General features: G+C 32.1%; 1 protein-coding gene across 2 annotated transcripts in view; it reads left to right on the plus strand.

Annotated features, from left to right (window-relative positions):
- The first annotated feature begins 3,622 nt into the window (after positions 1–3,622).
- Positions 3,623–21,243, plus strand: part of LOC147079080 (fatty-acid amide hydrolase 2-like) — a 77,323-nt gene continuing 59,702 nt past the window's right edge. The window contains exons 1-2 of one of the 2 annotated variants that reach the window (XM_085953274.1): positions 3,623–3,883; positions 4,108–4,201. Coding sequence is in view for 1 of the 2 variants with exons in the window: in XM_085953234.1 (XP_085809360.1) it covers positions 3,972–4,201 (230 nt within the window). In the remaining variant the exon portion in view is untranslated. Of the gene's footprint in view, positions 4,202–21,243 lie in introns of both variants that reach the window. The other variant, XM_085953234.1, reaches the window with a different exon arrangement.

Consider the following 21,243-nt stretch of genomic DNA (forward strand, 5'->3'; position numbering starts at 1 on the left):
AAACAAAACATAAATTTAATATAATATCTACTTCTTTATTAGATATTATATTTTTATTATTTATTTTATAAGTAATTTAAGTTTTAAGGGGTTAATATAATTTTCGATTTAAATTAAATTTAGCAAGAGAAATATATTCATTCAGTGTCGCTACTTAACAATAAATGTGCCCGTTTACTGCTGTTTTTCCCTGGCGAAAAATCACTTTCATTGCTGGAAATGTTTAATGACGCTGACGCCGAAGCACGCGGCGCGTCTCTCGTATCGAACCCGAACTGACTGACTAGTGGCGCCATGTATGTCTGGGCGACATCCGGTGACAATATATGTATACACCAGTGGTGTGCGGTCCATTGCAACGCAATTTTTAGATAATTATGTATATACATACGTATTTTTATTCTTTTTAGTTTTTTTTAAATCAGTGTAAATAAAAAATAATCGGTACTTTTTTTAAGCCGTGTTATTTCGAAACCGTGCAAAAAAACCCTGTGCAAAAGAGGATTGGGTGTGCATTTGTAAATAATGATTAGAGGTAGATAGTATAATTATTATTAATATAATGGTGTGATTTTACTTTTAGTGAATTGAACTGAATGAAGAAATGCATGCAACTATCAGCTATGCGATCATCGCATAAGCAAAATCATCACTTAACTGTTATGAGAATAATCACCGCATCTATCCTATATACAAGGCTGCTATCGGCAGCTATCAAGGATACCCATCTAATCTAAAGATTGCTAATTAATATTTATACAATTTTCTGTTAGCGTTTGTTAGTGATTCCCAACCATGTTAAGCGGAACCCTAGAAGTATTTTATGAAATCTCAGGTACCACCAAAGCAGTAGGCAGTTGAGATACCTAGACAGAGTGCTGTCCTTAAGATTCTAATTTGATGAAATGAGCGTCATTGTTTAGGAAGGTATTAAATTTTATTATTTCTGCATGGTTCATAAACGGAAACATGCATAAAAAATCTTTAAAATTCTGATATACAGATCAAGCAATACAACCAGTTCACTAGCGTCGCAGGCAAACATATTTTTCTCCACGGAATCTACTCAAAAGTTATATTATTCGCATCTATTAATTTGGTGCCACCTTAGAACTTTCCGCTACTAAGCAATCCATGAAGCTGCCTACCCGTACACTATGTCATTATACAATTGAAATTATTATACAGTAACTTCTTGACTTATTGCCACCACGACAAATCACCATTCGCACTTAGGAATAATTCAGGCCAAGCCACCTTCCGAACTTAATAGAGTCACATCCAAACATACATGTGGTTTATTTTTACTTCCTAATACATACCACATATTATTATATACAGCTGAAGAGAAGAGGAAATAGAAGAAGTGGCAAATGTTATTATTATTATACAATTCGCTCAACAACTCAATCTGGAAGTTGACAATAAAGATGTGAATCAACTTTTGGAAGATGATATAAAGGAATTCACAAACCAAGACTTAATTAAGATGAGGAACAACGAGTTGCAGAAAAAACGTAATTCAGCTAAAAGAACTAGATGAATATGAAGACCACCTAAAAATTTGTGCTGAAAGAAATGGCTACAATTTTTAGCCAAACTAATGAGGCAGTTAATTTTTTTTAAATATGGACCCAGAAAATGATGGATTTTTAAAGGTACAGCGTAACATTCACCAAGCACTTGACTGTTATTATAATGATTATTTTTTTGTTTGAAATTCGATTTACGTCCATGTCGAGAAGTTACTTAAGGTTAACCTTTTCTATGCCTCATGATATTACTTTGGCAGTATCTGACATGCTGCAGATTTTTAACGACACACGTTGAATGTAGAGCGAAGCTCTTACTACAATCGCTGTAATACCGATAATTTGTGGCTTAGTATTTCATAATTATTCAAACCGAAATCACTGTGTGTTGAATTTTTAGATTATGCAAATCAATCGATAGTGGCTAGTAATTTGAGTTTAATGTCGGACGAGATAACTCGCGAAATTTGATTGTGCGGCCTGTCGATCACGGCCTCATAGAGCGAGATAACTCACTGAAGGCAATAGTGTTATTATCTCATACTCTTCAGATACACATCTCAGTATGTAATTTTACTTTTTATCGAGAAACCTTTGAGATGGTTTGTGGAACTCTAGAGTTAAGCGGAACCCAGCTGGGAATCACTGGCATACGCATTATAAATAGTAATTTTATGAAGAATTTGCAAAGGTACTGAACACTACTTAAATTAATATAATATTTTATGTGATATAATAATAATTATAACAATATTTTAGGCAGTATTTATTTTACATGACATTATCATATTATTATCGTTAGTGTAGGTACCTATCATTTCCTACATTCAATAATTAAGTTTGCTGGTATTGTGATTAGTAAGTACTTCATTAAGACCATTAAAAATAGATATAACAAGTTTTTTATTGTATGAAATTTTCAAGTAGGTAGTTGTAATGTTTTTTATGGAATTGACAATGTAATATTTTTTTATTGTTTTCATGGTTATAAAGTTAGTAAATATAAAAATTTTGTGAAAAAAAGGAATCCTGACACCAATTTATTTATGTTTTTATTAAGTACCTATATTTTATACTCATTAAAATAATTCTGAAAAATAATAAAGTGAAATTGAATCACATAAGTAGGTAAGTATTTAAAATTATTAGTTTATTGTAGCTAAGCAGGCACCTATATTACTTACCTTATATCAGTGGTAGGTATGTGAAAACCTAACCTAACCCGAGCGCCCGATTAGTTTCTGAAAATATTAACATAATATGTTATATAATATTATTATCTAATTATTGTATACTTACTTATTATATATTTTATGAAATATGTGTGTTTGATTTTGTGTTATATGGCCAATGTAGCTCAGACAGTCAAAATAATATTTCCACGAGACAGCGATAATCTTGGGTATTTAACAAACCAGAACTGTGCTACGGTCCATTTTGAGTTCTGGATTCCCGAAAAAATACTTGTTCAGACCAAACAATTTGGACTATAAATAGTAAAAGTCTTATATACTTACGTTATTTCTGTTGTGACATTTGAAATTATTATTTAGCAAGCGTTGGTAAGTTGGTAAACTTCATAAATAATATTAACATCGTTTAGTTGCCATTTCGATTTTTATGCAATATGGTGGCCATTTTTCATCTTCATTGGGTACTTACTTACATTACTAGGTACTCGATATAATAATTGTTATAAATGGTTTTACACTCATTTTACATGATATTTCAATTAAATAATAATGCAGGAGTGTGTATTATTGGTTGCTTGTCTACTTCTTATTGTGGCAGATTGTCTTTTTATTCGTCTTCAAATTGGCAAATAATTTCATAGCAATAATGTAAAATTCTCTACATAAGCCTGCAATGCGAAGTTTCTGGTTGGTAATTTTATTAGTGGAACCTACCTTTCTTTTGCTTCAATATTAGACTTTTAGAAAGAGGTTTTCAACAACTATGTCTGGCACAAATATTTCGGTATTTAGATTTTTGGCACGGAAGCATAAAAATGGTTCCACACCTTGTTCTTTATTAGAAGCTGAAACAAAAAGAGTCTTTTTATTGATTAAAATAAAAATATTTTGATGCGTTCTGTAAAAAAAAATAGTTCTATTCTATTTTTTAACGTTTATTTTATTAAGTAATCCTCTTATAATATTATATTTTTAGATATTTCTGTCCGAAGCTATTTTGTTGAGGCAACATTCGCTCTCACAACTGTCAATATTTACGTTTTTACTTTCCGTCAACAATATTCGAATTTTATAATGTGTCGTGAATTAAAGCAATGCCTTTTGCTATGAAAATTAAATTAAATTGATATCTGTTGGATAATTTCAGTCTGTGGAGAGGTGAGGAAGTCATCGAAGTTTAGACAATAAATGAAGTATCTTGTCATTTTACATACTTTTCATTGTGTTGCATACTTAATAATTCGGTATGACTGTCATTTCCTTTGTCTGGAACAAAGGCAATCATTATGTCGATTCTTGGATAGTTTTAACACTCTTTTCGAACACATGGATAAATAGCCATTTAATTTCCGTTAAAGACCCAAAACTATTGATATTTTCAGTTAATGACGAGTCTCAAATAGATCCACAGATATACCAGAATGACAGTGAAATTTTAAAGAGAAACTACCTACATTACTGCAGTAATTTGAAAACGTAAATCTAGCATATTTTACTAGAATGACATAGCATGTTTCTGTTGTAATTGTTTAGCTTTTAGCACATAGATTTAATTATTATTATTTGCATGCCAATATCATCATTAGATATGCATAAAGTAGAATTTCCAGACGTCCCAGATATACGTTACTGCAATGTCTTTTAAACTAATAATTTGTAGGGACACCCAAGAGTGTAATTATGCAGAAAACAGGTAGTCCACAATTTGGGTGAAAGTGAGTTATCGTGTTTAACATGATGTAACATCTTATTTTGGTAATTTTATAGTAAATACCTACTCCATATCGTTTTTGTGAACCAAAGTCTTTTGAGACCAAAAACCAAACCAAAATCTAACACAACCTACTGTACCCCAAAAATAATTTGGTTGTGTTTAGTTTTGGGTAGTTTTACAGTAACTTGTGTTAGGTTTTCATTTAGTTTTTACAAACACACATACAAAACACCTTAACCACAATGACAATATGGAGTATTATAAAATTACCATCTTTTTCCGATATTCTGCGTAAATTACATAGGTTCCCTCCATAAAAAATATTGTATAAATCTATAAAGGAAATTTCACTTATCGCAGAATATGCCACCTTCGGTTTGCAGAAAACGAAGAAAAAGTTATTCACATTTATAGTTCAATATGGTTCATCATTAAAAAAGGTAACATGCTGTACTTATTATATAGGGCAGGGTTTCCCAAACTGTGTTCCGCGACAATTTGGAAAGGTTTTATACACTGCAACACATTTAAAGATCTTCTACTAAGTAAAAGTAAAATAAGTCAAACTAAAATAAGAAAAGAATCTACTTCATATTAAAAGGCGAACGATGATCAATCTCCACTGATGTTTATGACTTTGAGCATCTAGGTAAGGCGGAGGATCATCTTTTCTCACACCGTGCGCATGAAAGAAATGTGTATATTGTTTTTACCTGACCGGCTGACAAGTCTTGCAATAAAACTTGCATATCTGGCAGATATTTTTACCAAGTGCAAAGTAGTTAACTTATCATTACAAGGAAAAAAGTATTTTTAAAATTTTTTAATAGGAGAGATAAAATTGCATTTTTTGATAAAAAAAATACAGATCTGGATTTCATCAGTTGAATCTAATAATTTTGATTGTTTTCCTGCCTTACATGAATGTTTGAATGAATTAAATTTTAAAATAGATGAAGAAGTGTCCTAAGTATTTTTAGAACACCTACATAACTTGAAAACAAATCTTACAAAGATTGATTGATTTCTGGGCGAGTTTGTCAGAAGAGTAGGTACTCCAATTTTTCAAAACAAGCTATTAATCTGTTTTCTACAACCTATTATTGAGAAGCGGGATTTTCTTTTTATGCTGCAACGAAGTCAAAGTGCAGGAACAGGGTTGAGGCCGCACTAGATATTAGAATGCAACTTACCATTATTGTGCCTGATATCAAAAAGATATGCAATTCAAGGACTATCAGGAAGTCATTAAGTGCTTTATGTATTCATATTTTTATGCTTATATTATATTATAGTTTTATGTTTACAAATAAAAATTAAATAATGTGTTTTAAATAAAAAAAATTTAAATTTTTACTAGTAGGACCCAACATAAAACTAAGCTCAGTGTTCCGTTAAAATTTCCGGGTTTGCGAAGTGTTCCATGTAGAAAAAGTTTGGGAAACCCTGATATAGGGTTAGTTTTAAATAATCATACCTAACACAAAATTGCCCAATTCTCTGTTTGTGTTCTGTGTAGAATGACATACATGAAATACTGCGATTGTTGGTGATTCACTCTAATATAGTATTACATCTTGGCAGTGATTTAATTATAGCACTGATTTATGAGACATGTATCTTCGTACTTCCTCACATCGGACTGGGATTATAATTCTCTTCTGTCATGTCTACCATAGGAACTCAAACAGAAGGATTACATACAGGAAACAAAAATAAAAAGAGCTCCCATAAAACTTGCATGAGTTTCAATTTTGCCTCTCCATATTACTTAATACTATCTAAGGCCACTTAAATTTGAATCACAAATTGATGCACATGGATGAATTGTTTGAAAAATAAAATTATTACAAAATTTTAGTCTACTCTGAAGTTTATTCCGCAAGAATCATTCTATATTTTTTAATTCTTTTGTAATAAACAGATAAATACATCTGTATTTTTGAAAGTGATAGAAAAATGAACTCTGCATGCATTGTAATAAGGATCAATTAACAAACTGCCTTAATTTATATACTTATGTCAATTTTATTATTAGGTAGGTACATTAATTTAAAATAAAAGAAAATAATAATTGGGATATTTTTAAATATAATTGTATGTACTTAAAAATTAACTCTACCTATATTGCAATTAGGTTGTTCTTACGGATTTTTGTCAGATGTCTAAAACCTTTTCTGAAGAAAGTACTCATCTTTCTTTTGATATTGTATGGAATGGTGTATCTTACTGTATCCTGTAGATAACAATGGTTTAATCACACATGATCATGATCCAGATTGAATGTGTATGCCTGCGAGTAAATGTTTTTTGCAAGAAATTTTTTACTAATTCTAATATTGTTTTGGTAAATAAGGTTTTCTTCGACGCTTTGTGCTGTATCTACAGATTACATCATCATGATATAATTATGTAGAATACATGTTTTATATATTTTAAACTCATATAGTTTTCTTAGAAAATTGGGTTATTTTTTTTTATTAAGAATACATCTTATATAATAGTCTAGTTAATATTTTGTTTACTGAAATATACACTGAATAGTTGCATGTCAATACCTTTCATAGAATGTCAATGTGGCTTTTAATTTTTATTATAAGTATCTATTAAAAGTGTGAATTTATACAAACAATAGGTAAGTATCGCAAAATATATCAGGTGATAACATGCTGCAATAAACGTGAACTTGTTAAGTTCGAGGTAAAGATTAAGTGGCGAATGCAATAAATAAGAACTTGACGAAGAAAACGGGTCATATTTTACATATAAAGATGGTAGTGTACAATATACAACAATTATTCTATAAATAAGATAATTAAAATCGTGACCCGCTCGGCATGGGGCAAGTTCCTGACTGACTATACTTTCTGTTCCGAGTGGACGCTGTGATATACCTAGAGTTGGGTATTTAACGAGAAAATCTCAATCTCAAGATATCGGGAAATTTAAAAAAACCTGTAGAAATCCTAAAATCAGTGTAAAAACAGACACATTCCAAAAAAATATGATTTTTTTATTTATATAAGAAGACAAACAAAATAGAAGTAGGAAAACAAAAATAATTCAAAAAATTACTTATTAAAATAGAATTTCAAAAAACACAGACTGTCAATCGCTGCGTCTGACAATCGTGTACGCTTTTGAGACACAAAATTCCCTGATTTTGCAAAAATTGTGCTCATTTTGAATCGATGTTGGCTAAATTGTGTTAAATGCCCCGATCAGTCTTTGAACGTTTTGTGTTTCTGTCCACTTTTTTCATATAGGAAATCGTTTTTTCAATTAATATTTGATAATAAAGATATCCCGAAATGTTAAAAATTTCAATTCTCGAGATTCGGGATGGAAAATCTCGAGAATTTCTTGAGAATTCCCGAAACCCAACTCTAGATATACCTGAGGGTCGCTTTCTCAGAATTTTGGTACCAGATAAAATGTTTGTCGCACAGTTTTTGTCTAATTTTTGACATTTATAACACTATTTAAGTACTTAAATGAATGTAATATTAATATTTGGCCCTGAGTGTTGTGTTGCCATGCAACCTATTATTATTGCAGAATTCAACTATTTCATTGAGAATTCAACTTTTGTGCATTTTCTACCTCTTAGATACCACTGGAAGACTAGATTTGTATGGTCCATTAGATTATCACAATATCTATGTCCAGCATGCACTTCTCGATACTGTACTGTGCTATGAGTTTCTAGATTTATTGGTGATCCATGTTTTGCATTCATCAGAGTAGGGTAGAGTAGAGGTAGGCTGGATACGACGTAAATAGTACAAATTAAACTTTGGCAGTCACACTTATTTTTGTTTTTATTGAACTAAGAATACAATTTGCATATGTTGCTGGATAGTTTTTAAAAATTAATTAACCCCCGCCTAAACAAAACCATAATAATTATATAATTAACAGTAATAAAATAGAGCACATATTATTATCAGTCATACTTATTTGTTTTCGTTGAATTAAGAATACATATTATTATAAATACATTGTGTTGGTTATTTTTTTTAAATTCATAACCAAATCATAATAGATCAAAAATATTCCTCCATAAAATATTTAAAATTATGCATGATTTAATGGCATAATTTTAAATATTTTATAGATAGTCGACTATTTTTTGACTAGGTAATTATCTATTATGGCTTGGCTTACGCAAGGTTTGATGGAATATTAAAAACTAACCAATACTATCTGCAATTTGTAGTCTTAGTTCAATGAAAACAGATATGTATGAATGACAAGGTTTAGTGTGCATTTTTTATATCAATTCTTAACAGCCTTCACCTTAACTTCGCCACTGGCATGCATATAATATGACAACAGAAAGTACACACTGGTTGAACATTTTCCGTTTTTGACACGATAGTAGGTCACTTGGAAAAACATTCTTCAGATGTCCTAGTTTTGTTTTGCAAACAATTTCATAACACATACATCCATATAATATGGAGCAGGGTTGGAGGATCGTTTTACGTCCCAAAATTTCCTAAACATTATTTTTTTACTATTTACTTAATGTGCCGAATAATTTTTCATCGGTAAAAAATGGAAAATTTTTTTTTTAAGAATTCTATTAAAGAAGTTTTAAAATTACATTGAATTCTTGAGATTCTATCTTTTACCATGTTTCTAACCGACGGCATATCTTTTATTCAATGAATAAATTTTTCCTTGTTTTCAAAATCTTCAGAGATCGTAAAACTATTTTAACTATGTTTCTTTTGTATATTCTCCATCACTGAACGGTTTTCCATTTTTAACGATTATGTTTGAGGCAAAATAACAAGTAGCTGATATATTTGAATGACTGCCGATAAATTTCATTATGTTTGTTGATTGATCAATAAATTCCTCAAGCCTAATTCCTCAAGCCTCAAGACTATTTGACTCCAAATTTTTATACAATGCGATCTGTCATTTATGCATGAATTTTGTGGTTTCCGTTTACGCATCGATTGGTTAATAATATTATTGGTAAAACATAATATTAAATACCGAATAAAATACTAATTGCTACGTCGTAATTATTTTTAATATTATATATTTACATAAGATTTATTTATAAAACTTTTTTCTAAAAAAATATATTTTTAAAATTATCAATGGTAGGTATTTTTTCTCTCTTCAAAATAAAACATTCGCATGCCAAGCAAAACCATCCACTAGTGGCATGTGTGCCATAGGTTCGCCATCACTGATATAGAGTATAGACAATAATAATTGTTGTCACAGACAGATATATTCGAGCTGAGTGCCGTTGCTGTGGATGTCTTAAGTTCAGCAAAGTAGTCAATCATAGTTAGTTGGTTAGTTACGCTGACGCTACTGCCGGCCCAGGGGCTGGGTGTCTACAGGAGTTCCTTCATCAACTTTATGAAGAGCTCTAGATCCATAGCATCTAACAAATGAGACCAGCGCAACTGAGTTTTTACACCTTCAAGACATTGACTATATTGCTCTTAAATTGTTCGCACAGCTTAACATTAGTACAAATAATGTGCCAGTTTTTCTTTAACCGGTCCAACTATACTAGTACAGTTAATTATAGATGGTCGTGGAGATGAGAGCGGGGCTGGACAACTTTCTAGTTGGTGAGGTTTAGGCATTAATTATCAAAAATATACATACCTACCTGCTTCCTCAAATTATTATACGATTGTACTAATGGGAAATGAATAATTTTTCAGAATAAATAATACTTATGATTATCTGAGTCCTTACTTAATCACATTTAAAAAAGTGTGCTTAAAAATATTAACTTAATAATAATAATTATCATAGACTTACATAATATTATTGGTTATGAACAACGACATAGCTACAGCGAGCTTTTTTTATTCACCTCGGGAGTATTTGAATCGCTCCCAATGCTAATGCATTCGCATCCTTTGTAGAACGGGATATGTACCACGACGAAGGGATTGAGCCGAGTCATCCTGGTCAGCGAGAAATAGACGCTATAGCTTCCTAATTTGTACATAGGTGCCACTCCGTAATCATTATGTTATTACATAAATTGTCATTACTTTATTTATTTGTATAATAATAATAAATATCTCTATAATATAGCGACGAGTTTAGATGGATAAAATAAATTAAAGTTCATTCATTTTAATCATGTAATGAAATAGGTAAGTGTATTATGTCTAATAATAAAAAGTAGACGTGTATTTTTGACATAATAGGGATGTGGGGATGGTCCCTACAATCCCGTACGTTAGAGCCGCCCCTGGTCTTAAGCTATTGTCAACCGAGTTACTAGACTTGCAGATGTGATATAACGGGAAAATCATCACGATTCTAAAGACCCTTTTCAGTATCTTCCTTTCAAATATATCTGTTTTCTTTCATCTTCTTCAAGGCCCAGCATTCTAACCCATTGGTTGATATGGGTCTTATGAGAAATTTGTATAATTTTGATTTTACATCTGAAGAAAGGTAAGAAACGGCGAGTTTCGATGGTAGTGCTAGTTATCGCTTAATGTTGAATGCAATGTGCAAACCTGTTTGCAGTAAATGAAGATTTTCGATTGTATATTTTATTATTATTTATTATATATTTTTTTTCAATATTAAACATTGAAGTTAATGGCCCCACCAAATCACAACCGCCCCGAACCACACCCGGTCTTAATCGGGCGTATCACGTAACCCTACGTTTGGATGTGAAGCATCATTTTTATTTTTATGACTGGGAATGTCTCAAGAGCAGTTACCCAAGACTAAGGTCGCCATTCACTCAAATGTGCTTTGACTGAATTTACATGACTAAGTTGTACCTGCCCATGAGAGAGATGAGCATGTCGAGGCAATATTAAAAATTGTAGTAAGTAACAAATTAAAGCTAATACAAAACTACCGAACATTCTAAGTGAATAAATCTACACGTTGACAGTGTGACGCCGCAAATTTTCTAAATGCAATAAAATATTAAACAATCATAAACGTATACATCAATATCATATTGTATTCGATTAATAAGCAATAACTAGCACTACGATCGAAATTCACATTTTCGTACCGCGGTCTGAATATAGTAGGCCTTGATAGTCGGCACCCAGGCTATTTATAATAACAAATTTGGCATAGTATCTTCCATATCTAAAAAATGGTTCTGCTTAGGTACACACCAGGGAACTCATAAATAATGTGAACTGAAATACCTAACGAGTGTGGAGAAGCATGAAAACGATCTCGAGTATGGAAGAATACGGGATAAACTTAAACACGTGTGATGAATACGTCATACGTCGAATACTGACAACAGCGCATCTATTATACAGAAGACTGCTTTCGGTCGCTACGGCAGCTATCTAGGGTAGGTTTGTATCGAAGTATTAGCACTTATTGTAACAATTACAATACCGTTAAACTGTTTATCTCGCTTTAAAATTTACCACAGCAAAGACGTGCTGTTAAAACATAGCACTTATTGTAATTGTTACAATAAGTGCTAATACATACTTCGATACAAACCTACCCTAGATAGCGGCCGAAAGCAGTCTTGTGTATAGAATAGATGCGCTGCTCTCGGTTTATGCATTGACGCTCATTTGATGTATTGGTGTATTGAAGGTTGCAACACTATTGCACGTCCATAGTGCATGTTTCATTTTCGTAGGACGCCCACACTTTCAAAACCCTGCGTCAAAAGTAGTGTATTGGAATTATAGCCTATCGGAATTATATTTATTAATCTGTTCTGTGGTACACATACATAGTTGATAGAGATAATTATATATTTATACCATTCAGCTATTATTTTAATAATATGTGCACTGGATCAAGATAAACCAGTTTTATTTCAAATTTAAGAGGCGCGTGGATATCGCAGTGAACTTGTAAATTGCAAATTATTAGGCACTTATCGATAAATCAAAATATCACCATCTCCGAGCCATAAACTAGTACAGTATAACATCTATATACTTAACGGACTAATTCGGGTCAGGGGGTGTCCGTTATATAAAAACACAAACAGCATCCTGTTTATTCGTCTTCGGATGATGTAGGTATTATCCAGACACACCCGTTGTGGACCTATCGGCTATTTTCAAAATTTGTTTGCCGCTAGCTTCCTGTAAACTTAAACCGAAAAGAACCGTGTTTTATTTAGACATGAATTTTATCTCAGTATTATACGACCCAAAGTGGTTGAACGGTCTTTAGTTTAATATACGACCATAATATACCTATTTCCGATACAAAATTTCACGGTGATGGATACGGCGAATCTCATACGCACAAGTTTCCGGACATGAATAATATCTACATATTTTTTTTTTAGAATTATTAATAACCATGTCCTTGCTTTTTCGTACAAGGTGGTTGTTAGTAATTTTGAACAATCACAAACACTCAGGCTTTGAGAAAAACACATAAATATTGTGTCCTCCCAGGGATCGAACCCAGAACTCTCGGGCGGAAGGCCAGCGCCTTACCCACTGCACCACGAGAGCTGCCGGATAATAATTAATATTATATCCAGACACACCCGTTGTGGAGTGACTTTAATGTTCGATATCGATGGGCTTGATTTTGGTAATCCTGCTTTGAAAAAATAATCTAGTTTCGTTTGCATTTTTGAAGTCTGCTGTTTTTTTTATAATCAACGGAACCCCTGACACGACTCGCGTAATTCTGATTAGAAACCACTGCTTTAGTATTAGATATTATAATACAATTAAAAGTAATTATCGTACACATTGAATGGCTACGTTTTACGCGTTAGTATGTAGATCTTTTTGTCTCAATTAACGTAATAATATAAGGAATCTCTATACCTACACTAGTTACTAGAACAGTACAATAACTAAGTACCTAGTTGTTTAATAATATTTTGTGGTAATGTACTTAGTATGTACCTATACCTGTTGTAAGTAGTATTGCATACTTACCACACTTTATTTTTATCTCTTACACATGTAAATGTAAGTAGGTACCTACATAATGCTAATTCTTTGAAAGAAATTATTGCAAACAATTATCCAGCTGTCAGTCAACTGAAGGTTATTTATCATAATTAAATAATATAATGCTGACACTATTTAGAATTATCATGGGAGTGATGTAATTGAGAGGAATTCATAAAAAAACTGACCTAAGTAGAGATGATGTACCTATGTGCCAACCTTAGAATTACAAAATCAGACAGTAATTTGGTACGTACATGAAATTTGTGAATCCAATTATTGATGTGGTGAGATGTGTTATATTATAGTCAGACTAGAGCTTGTGATTTTTCGATTCTCGAATTGAGAATATTTGATTCTCGAGAATTTGTGATTAGTTTATTGATTTCTCGAGATTTCGAGAATTATAGAAAAATATCTCCCTACGCCCTCACGGTCTATTTACTTCAAGATTTTTTTAAACTCACCCGCGGCGAAATTTACAAATTTCGTATCAAATGAAGTTTTTTTTATTATTATGACCCAAATTTTTAGCCGCACAGATATTTTTTTCCTCGTAACAATTTCTCAAATTCTCGGAAAACTCCGAAAATAATATCATGAGAACTCTCGTGAAAATCATCTTTTTATCATTAGGTATTTCTCTAGATTCTCATTGATGATTTCACGTGAAAAGAGAATCTTGAATTTCTGAAAAATATTTGCTTGAGAAGCGAAAATCATTTTTTCTCATATTTCTCGATACCTACGTGAAATCTTGATTACAGTCTCGAGACCAACATATTAAATAAATGACCATGTTTTGGATGGAAACTATATTACCTATGCAATTAATGAACACACACACAAAAAGTCTGGCTATACTACTATTTGCGGAAAATTTTAGACTGTTTCATCGGAAATATACAATCATATTATAATAATTTGTATTATGGAATACCCGTATTGCGGAAAATTGACCGCGGACGTTATATTATTTCGACTACGGGTCGTGTTTACAGTTTTTTTTTGTTTATGCTTATTTAATTGAATTGACTGTAAACTAAAATTATCGAACACTCGAAAAGACTCTCTAATCCGTATTATCACGCGTTATCATTAGTATGACTAATAATTATTTATCTGTTTTCTGGCCACACAGGGAACAATAATTAGTGCAGTGGGTATACTCAACCCCTCTTCCCACCGGTCCAACAGGCTGTTGACTGACAAAAATCGATTCGTGGGAACGAATACAATACTCTCTCAGTAATCCGCCACCCCAAAAACCAGACAAGTGTCCAATTAGTGAAAGCAGCGGACTATAGTGCATAGATACAAAATATGGTACAAATTATAACAAGTATTTCGTGAAAATAGCTTTTTCTTAGAAATTTGTATTAAGTACCAAATTACGGTTGTTGAATTATTATGCCCAATATGCTCAAACTTGTACTTGATATGAAGTAAATAAAAAACAAACAAACAAACAAATTATATAGAATACTGAAATGTCATTTTGATTTCCATAGGAACGCACGTTTATATTAATAATTTAGTTGCTAGGACCACCCCCTTAGCAACCAATAATAGTTTTTTTACTTTTTACGGATTTTTCTGAAATAACTTTCTATACAAAACAGAATTAACTGAAAATGAATTCAATTCTGCTTAAAGATGGCTAAAAGTATTGAAAGAATGCATTGGCATCGTGTTCTGATATATTCTAAAAGTTTCAAATGTCTAGCTAGTCGGGAAGTTAGTTAAAATCGATTGCAAGATTTGTACTGGACAAACAACCACCGGACAAACAAGAATACGAGATAATAAAAACGTTGTAAAATAAAATAAAATATTAAACAGTAAATGACTTGACACAACCAGTCGTTCAGTGAGGCAGATATTCTTGAATAGCTTAGGATTCCTGGTTTCCCTATGACCAAAAGATTCAGTCTGTGTGTCCCGGTTGCATTGGAGTACGGCATAATTGTGATGCGGTCCTTGGGCACTTTCCTCCCCGGCACCTACATTACTTTATTCGTGATGAACGTACGTTTTACGAAAGACCAGTTTCCAAAATAAACCCGTCTCATCTGCGTTGCATACTTGTACGCGGCGGACTACTGAATTTGACAATCGAATACCGGCGAATTATAGAGCTGATTTTGTGCTTTCAACTAGTAAAAATAACGGCGGATTATAGTAGCTGTCGGATAATCTAGCGGCGGATTACTGACAGTGTAGGTACTGTATATTCTTCACGGATGCAATTATTTTCCGCTCACCAACTAAAAATGGCAGAAAATATATTCGTATTTTTTTGAAATATTTCGATTCCTATTTTTAGTAAAATTGCACAATTATTATTTTTTTGGCTCGAGCTTAACCATTTTTAACATGCGACCAATAATTACTTGTGTAATCATTTCATGCATCAAAAGTGTTTACAGATATGTAATGTATGTAAATTACATACCTACTTAGATGTCACCGAATATAGTGGATTCATAGTTGATAATATTAATTGACACCTTTGCCTAGAATTATACGTGAAAATCAATTCAATTAAATAAATGTAAAAATAAATATAAACGTTATTTGTGACATTTTAGGCACATTGAATATTAGCAGCCATGTCCAATATAGTCAACAACGTCTTACAACTAAAATTAATTACTTAAAAGGCTTGCTTACTATAAAATATGTATATAGGTACTATAGGTACATGGTTTTGTGACAAGGGTTTAACATTTATTAATATTACTATCTGAAAATAGAGTTAGTAGAATGTAGATACAAATGCGTCGGTACTGTTCGGTTATCAGGAATACAGCGGAAAACACTTTTTGAAAATAGCCGATAATCTGGATTATTCGTTAGGTTAACCTAACCAAACCTAACCCAAACTAACAATTAATAATCCAGTATATCGGGTATTTTCAAAATGTGTTTTCCGCTGTAGTCCTGATAACCGAACAGTACCATAAAATATACTTACATACAATATTCTTTTTAACGCTACAACAGGTCATGAGGCCAAATGACAGCAGTATACTGAACCAGTAGTGCAGTAGTAGAAACGAAACATTCACATAGATATATTGTTATCTCACCGGATCGAACCGAAGCCCCCGGGTGTGAACCCAGTGTCTTGCGTACCTACTAAAGCAGGAGGTACTCGGGTAGTAAGTACACATTATTATATAACTTTCTTTCATAAGGGGCCGTCTCTCGGAACATAAAAATAATCGGAAGTGTGTAGGTAACTTCTGTAAGTAAAGTATACGTTTAATAACTCTGCACTTTTTGGCACTCTTTACTATACTGATACGCCTCTTTACCTAATACTCTCTACTCTCTGATACTCTTTACCTCGCATAAAATTTGATCAAACGATATTTACTTGTATTAATATAATATAGAGTAATAAATGGAGAGATGGATATAAGTATTATGTAAAAAATATATTTTTGAATACATCTTCATTTTCATCCTAGAGACGGGAGTGCAAAGTTATGAAGCATATACCTACTCTAGCTACAGTTCTCGAATGGAGATATGGGAACTTCGTAAGGCTTGCTATTTTCGCAGATTTAGCGATTCTAACTAGCATCGACTTAATCTGGCTTAATATTGGCTCTTTGGTATTCGCGCACTGTCTTTAAGGAATATTAAATGTGAAAATAAAACTTTACAAAATATCAGAGAGAAAATAATGCATCATAATATACATTTATTATTTCAGGATAGCTAATTTAAGCCTAGAAAAATCTTTTTTGCGAAGGTTTCTAGAATTCATGAAGCGATCAGGAAACACAAAAGCATCTGAAGTGGATTATTGGTTAGTGGGTGGGTACGATTCTCGGGTGTGTAGAAATATGGGACAATCTTAAACACTTGTTAAATATATTTTATTTTTAATATTTTAACCTGTATCATAATATGCATTAAAGTTTGTGACGTAAACGCGACGTGCGTTCAATATTGAGAATATTTAAGGACGTTAAGGGGCTCTATACTTTCTGCATTTAATGGCTTGCCCCTCGTTAAGACATAAATCAAAAACTACCGTCAAAGTCTTGGTCTATATACCGAATGCCTTTCGCATTTCTCTCTACTAATATTTTCTGTTGTGTGTCGATGTAAATATACGACGCGACGACCTTATGAGGCAAAAAAGTTTAATTTAATATATCGATGTATGACAAGGGGGATAGAGGGAGGTCGTAGAAAATGTGACATGATAAAACCAACAACATTTAAACTCAATATTTTCTAAGAATAAAGCATTCCGAAATGACAGACCTACTAAAATCAATAATTTTCAACAACGATTTTATTTGACAATGTGATATAATTTAGATAAGGGGTTAAAATGTGACAATGGGTGATGTAGGTTTCAAAAATACCCATAAATGTGTGATATCATTTATGGACAACGACTCCTAAATTGTTATTACGAAAAATAGGATCATAGAAATAGTTTTCAGATAATTTACATTTAATCACGCTTCAGTTAATCTGAATCTATTTTAAATAATTTTAATCACTACCTATCTATATAGTTGCTGAAATTAGATTATTACAGAATTAATCTCCAATTGAAATTAATTAATCTTTTTTAATTAATTATTTTTTTGAATAATTGCGCAATAATATATAAGCAGAGTAAGTATATTAATTTATACTCGTTGGTATTGTGTTATATATTTTTTTTCACTGTATTTTTTTTAATATAATATGTAATATGTATGCATAATTTAAAAATATAGTTGCTGCCAATTGCACAAATGGTTTCTCCCGAATATATTAAATTCTTCATATGTAGGTTATCTATATTTCGTATACAAAAGAAAATATATTTTGTATACAAATCGATTACGCCATCTAGGACAGTGCTCCGCATCGTGGTTCCCTCACAATGTGTATAAAGTTTGGCGAACCCCTTTGGGGTCCACGAACCACCGGTTTTGGAACACTGATTATTTATTATAGCAGACATTTTATCGAAGCATTTTTTCAGCGCCCGAAATGTCATTTTATTACGAACCGGAGCGATATACAATTTTCTGAAAATATTAACATCGTTAACTAATTTTATTGTTATTGGACCGGCTGACACAAATAATCACACGATTACCTACTTAGTAAAGGAAATCAAATAATTCGTAATTAATGTGACTTAACGTCATAAATTTAATGATATTTTTATACTAAACTGTAATTGAATTATTTTAAAATATAACTAGCCGGACAAGATTTTAATTATAGACCTAATCATATTTCCATGATATAAATCTTTTTAACAGCATTATGTTGCACGATTTTTCTAAATAACAAAGTCAAGGATGAAGTTATAAAAATAATTACAAGATAAAAAGATTTTTTAAATACAACGTTTTTAAATTTTCTGTTGAATCATATAAACTTAACTTGACTAGCTTAATACTTTGGACGCTGAAGACGCACCTGGCGCTTAATTACCAGGCGGCCGATCGATGTAATTAAAGTGCATTTTAAAGGTGGTAATTAAAAAATCATTATCTAGTCAGCAGTGAACGATCAAAAAAAAAATTGTACTTGATAGAAATAATACTGAAATGTCATATTGATTTCCATAGTAACGCACGTATATATTAATATTAATCATTTAGTTGCTAGGACCCACTTAGCAACCAATAATAGTTTTACTTTTTACGGATTTCTTCCGAAATAACTTTTCATACAAAACAGAATTAACTGAAAATGAAATCAATTCTACTTAAAGATGGCTAAAAGTATTAAAAAATGCATTGGCATCGTGTTCTGATATATTCTAAAAGTTTCAAATGTTTCAAAAATCCATTCAAAATTGCAAGATTTGTACCGGACAGACAACCACCGGACATTAAATAAGAATACGAGGTAAGAAAAACGTTGTAATAATAAAAAAACGTTGTAAAATAAAGTTTGTTTACTCGCTTATATTTGTATGACCAGTTTTTCTCTCTTTATGGTGTGTACAAATAATTAGTAAGTAAAAATCAGTTGAACTGATGTTGTAAGAAGTAATCTTTAGGTATGATTACGCAGCAAAAAAAATGTCGAAGTTAATGTCTTCTCGTGACTTGGTTGTAGCATAATGTTAAAATTGTTAAATATATAATTATTATCATTTGCATTATTGAAGTAATGTAGATTGAATTTTAAATACTTGACAAAAATATCATAATTATTCTATGTTAGACTACTTAATTATAATTTCGGTATTCGTACTATGTACCTAGTAACCAGTGGCGGCTCGTGGATAAGATATCTGGGGGTGCTGCGGTTGATCAAAATTAAATATAAATAATTAATTATATAAGTAAATAAGTAATTAAAATAAAGAACTTTGCATAAATTGCTTGCAGAAATAAATTTTAACAATGTTAATGCTGTACTTAGGTAGTTTAGGCATGGACTAAAAAGATCGTGGATAGGCGATTCGCGGATTGTGCAAATGACGCGTGCCGAACGAAATATAATTTGTCATAAAAATTCAACATGCGTCCATTTAATGTTTATTATTATATTACTAATAATAATAGTATATTCATTGACATGTTTTCTTTTTCAAGCACATACGTAAAGTTTTTTATTCATTACATGATTTAAGAATATATTCATCCGACGCCATGACAAAACAAATCGACGTGCGCACACCTCGTGTCGGTCTCCGATTGGTGACGAGTGCCAAATTTCGTCGCATCTACTGTTGAAAATTATTTGCCGTTTCACTGAAGTACCCTCTTCATAAATCGTTAAAGCTATATTTCTTTCCGCCGCACGCGCGCGGGCTTACTTACGAACGCAGATATGGCGATACACTGTCGGGCCTGCAGTGCCGATCAAGCTCCCAGCTGCGTTCCCCGCTCCCCACACCCCTCCTGCACCCATTCGAGCATATTCGTTTGAAAACGGTACTGCAGTACCGTGGTGTATGATACTTATTGGATATATCGGTGCGCGGGCGAACTTAATTCACGCTTAAATAATATTGATATTTTCATATAATATACTTACATAAATTTTTATAATATTCTATTTTTCTCAATTTGCTTGGGGGTGCTGCAGTTCCGCAGTGCATATGAACGAGCCGCCACTGCTAGTGACGTCTATCGGCTAAATGCCGCTCTTATTTGAAGCGAAAATGCCACCCCTTACCAAGTTTCATCTCAAATTTTATTTAAATTCATTAGAAACTCCATTGTATTTTTTCCGTGTCCTGAAACTTGTACATATGCAGTTCGACGTATCACACTTCACCGTGAAATGTTGTATCGGAGATATATGGCCGTATATTAAAGACCATCCAACCTTTTTGGGTCGTATAGTACTGACATAAATTCATGTCTAAATAAAACACGGTTCTTATCGGTTTACACTTTACAGGAAACCAGTAGCAAAAAATTTGAAAATAGCCGGTATACTGGATTATTTGTTAAGTTAGGTAAGGTTTTCATTATTGAATTCATGAATTTTGTTCATATTGAATCTAATAAAATTGGAGACCGTATAGTATACCTACGGTCATCTCTTTCCGATAAGAAAGCTCACGGCGAACTGTGCCACGGTGAAATGTTTTACGTACAATTTACATGTAACCATTTTTCTGCTACATTAAACAGAAAACAAAGTGTAAATCTTAGGTACAGTAAAACTGGGTGAATAGGAACGTTTTCAGATTACATAATATTCAATTTAAATCTTATGCTGGGTGACTGAAAAGCTTAATTCGCTTCCCCTATGACCTAAGTAGTGTTTTCAATTCAGCATTATGGTTTGGTGGGTGAATGGGAACGATAATTATTCACTCGCTATCGATATTTTCTTAAAATTATTGTCTACATATTTCTATTTAGGTACCATCGAAACTG

The sequence above is a fragment of the Rhyacophila brunnea genome, unplaced genomic scaffold (genome assembly GCF_057557595.1).
Source record: "Rhyacophila brunnea isolate RB1 unplaced genomic scaffold, BYU_Rbru_1.0 scaffold_10, whole genome shotgun sequence".
NCBI lineage: Eukaryota > Metazoa > Arthropoda > Insecta > Trichoptera > Rhyacophilidae > Rhyacophila > Rhyacophila brunnea.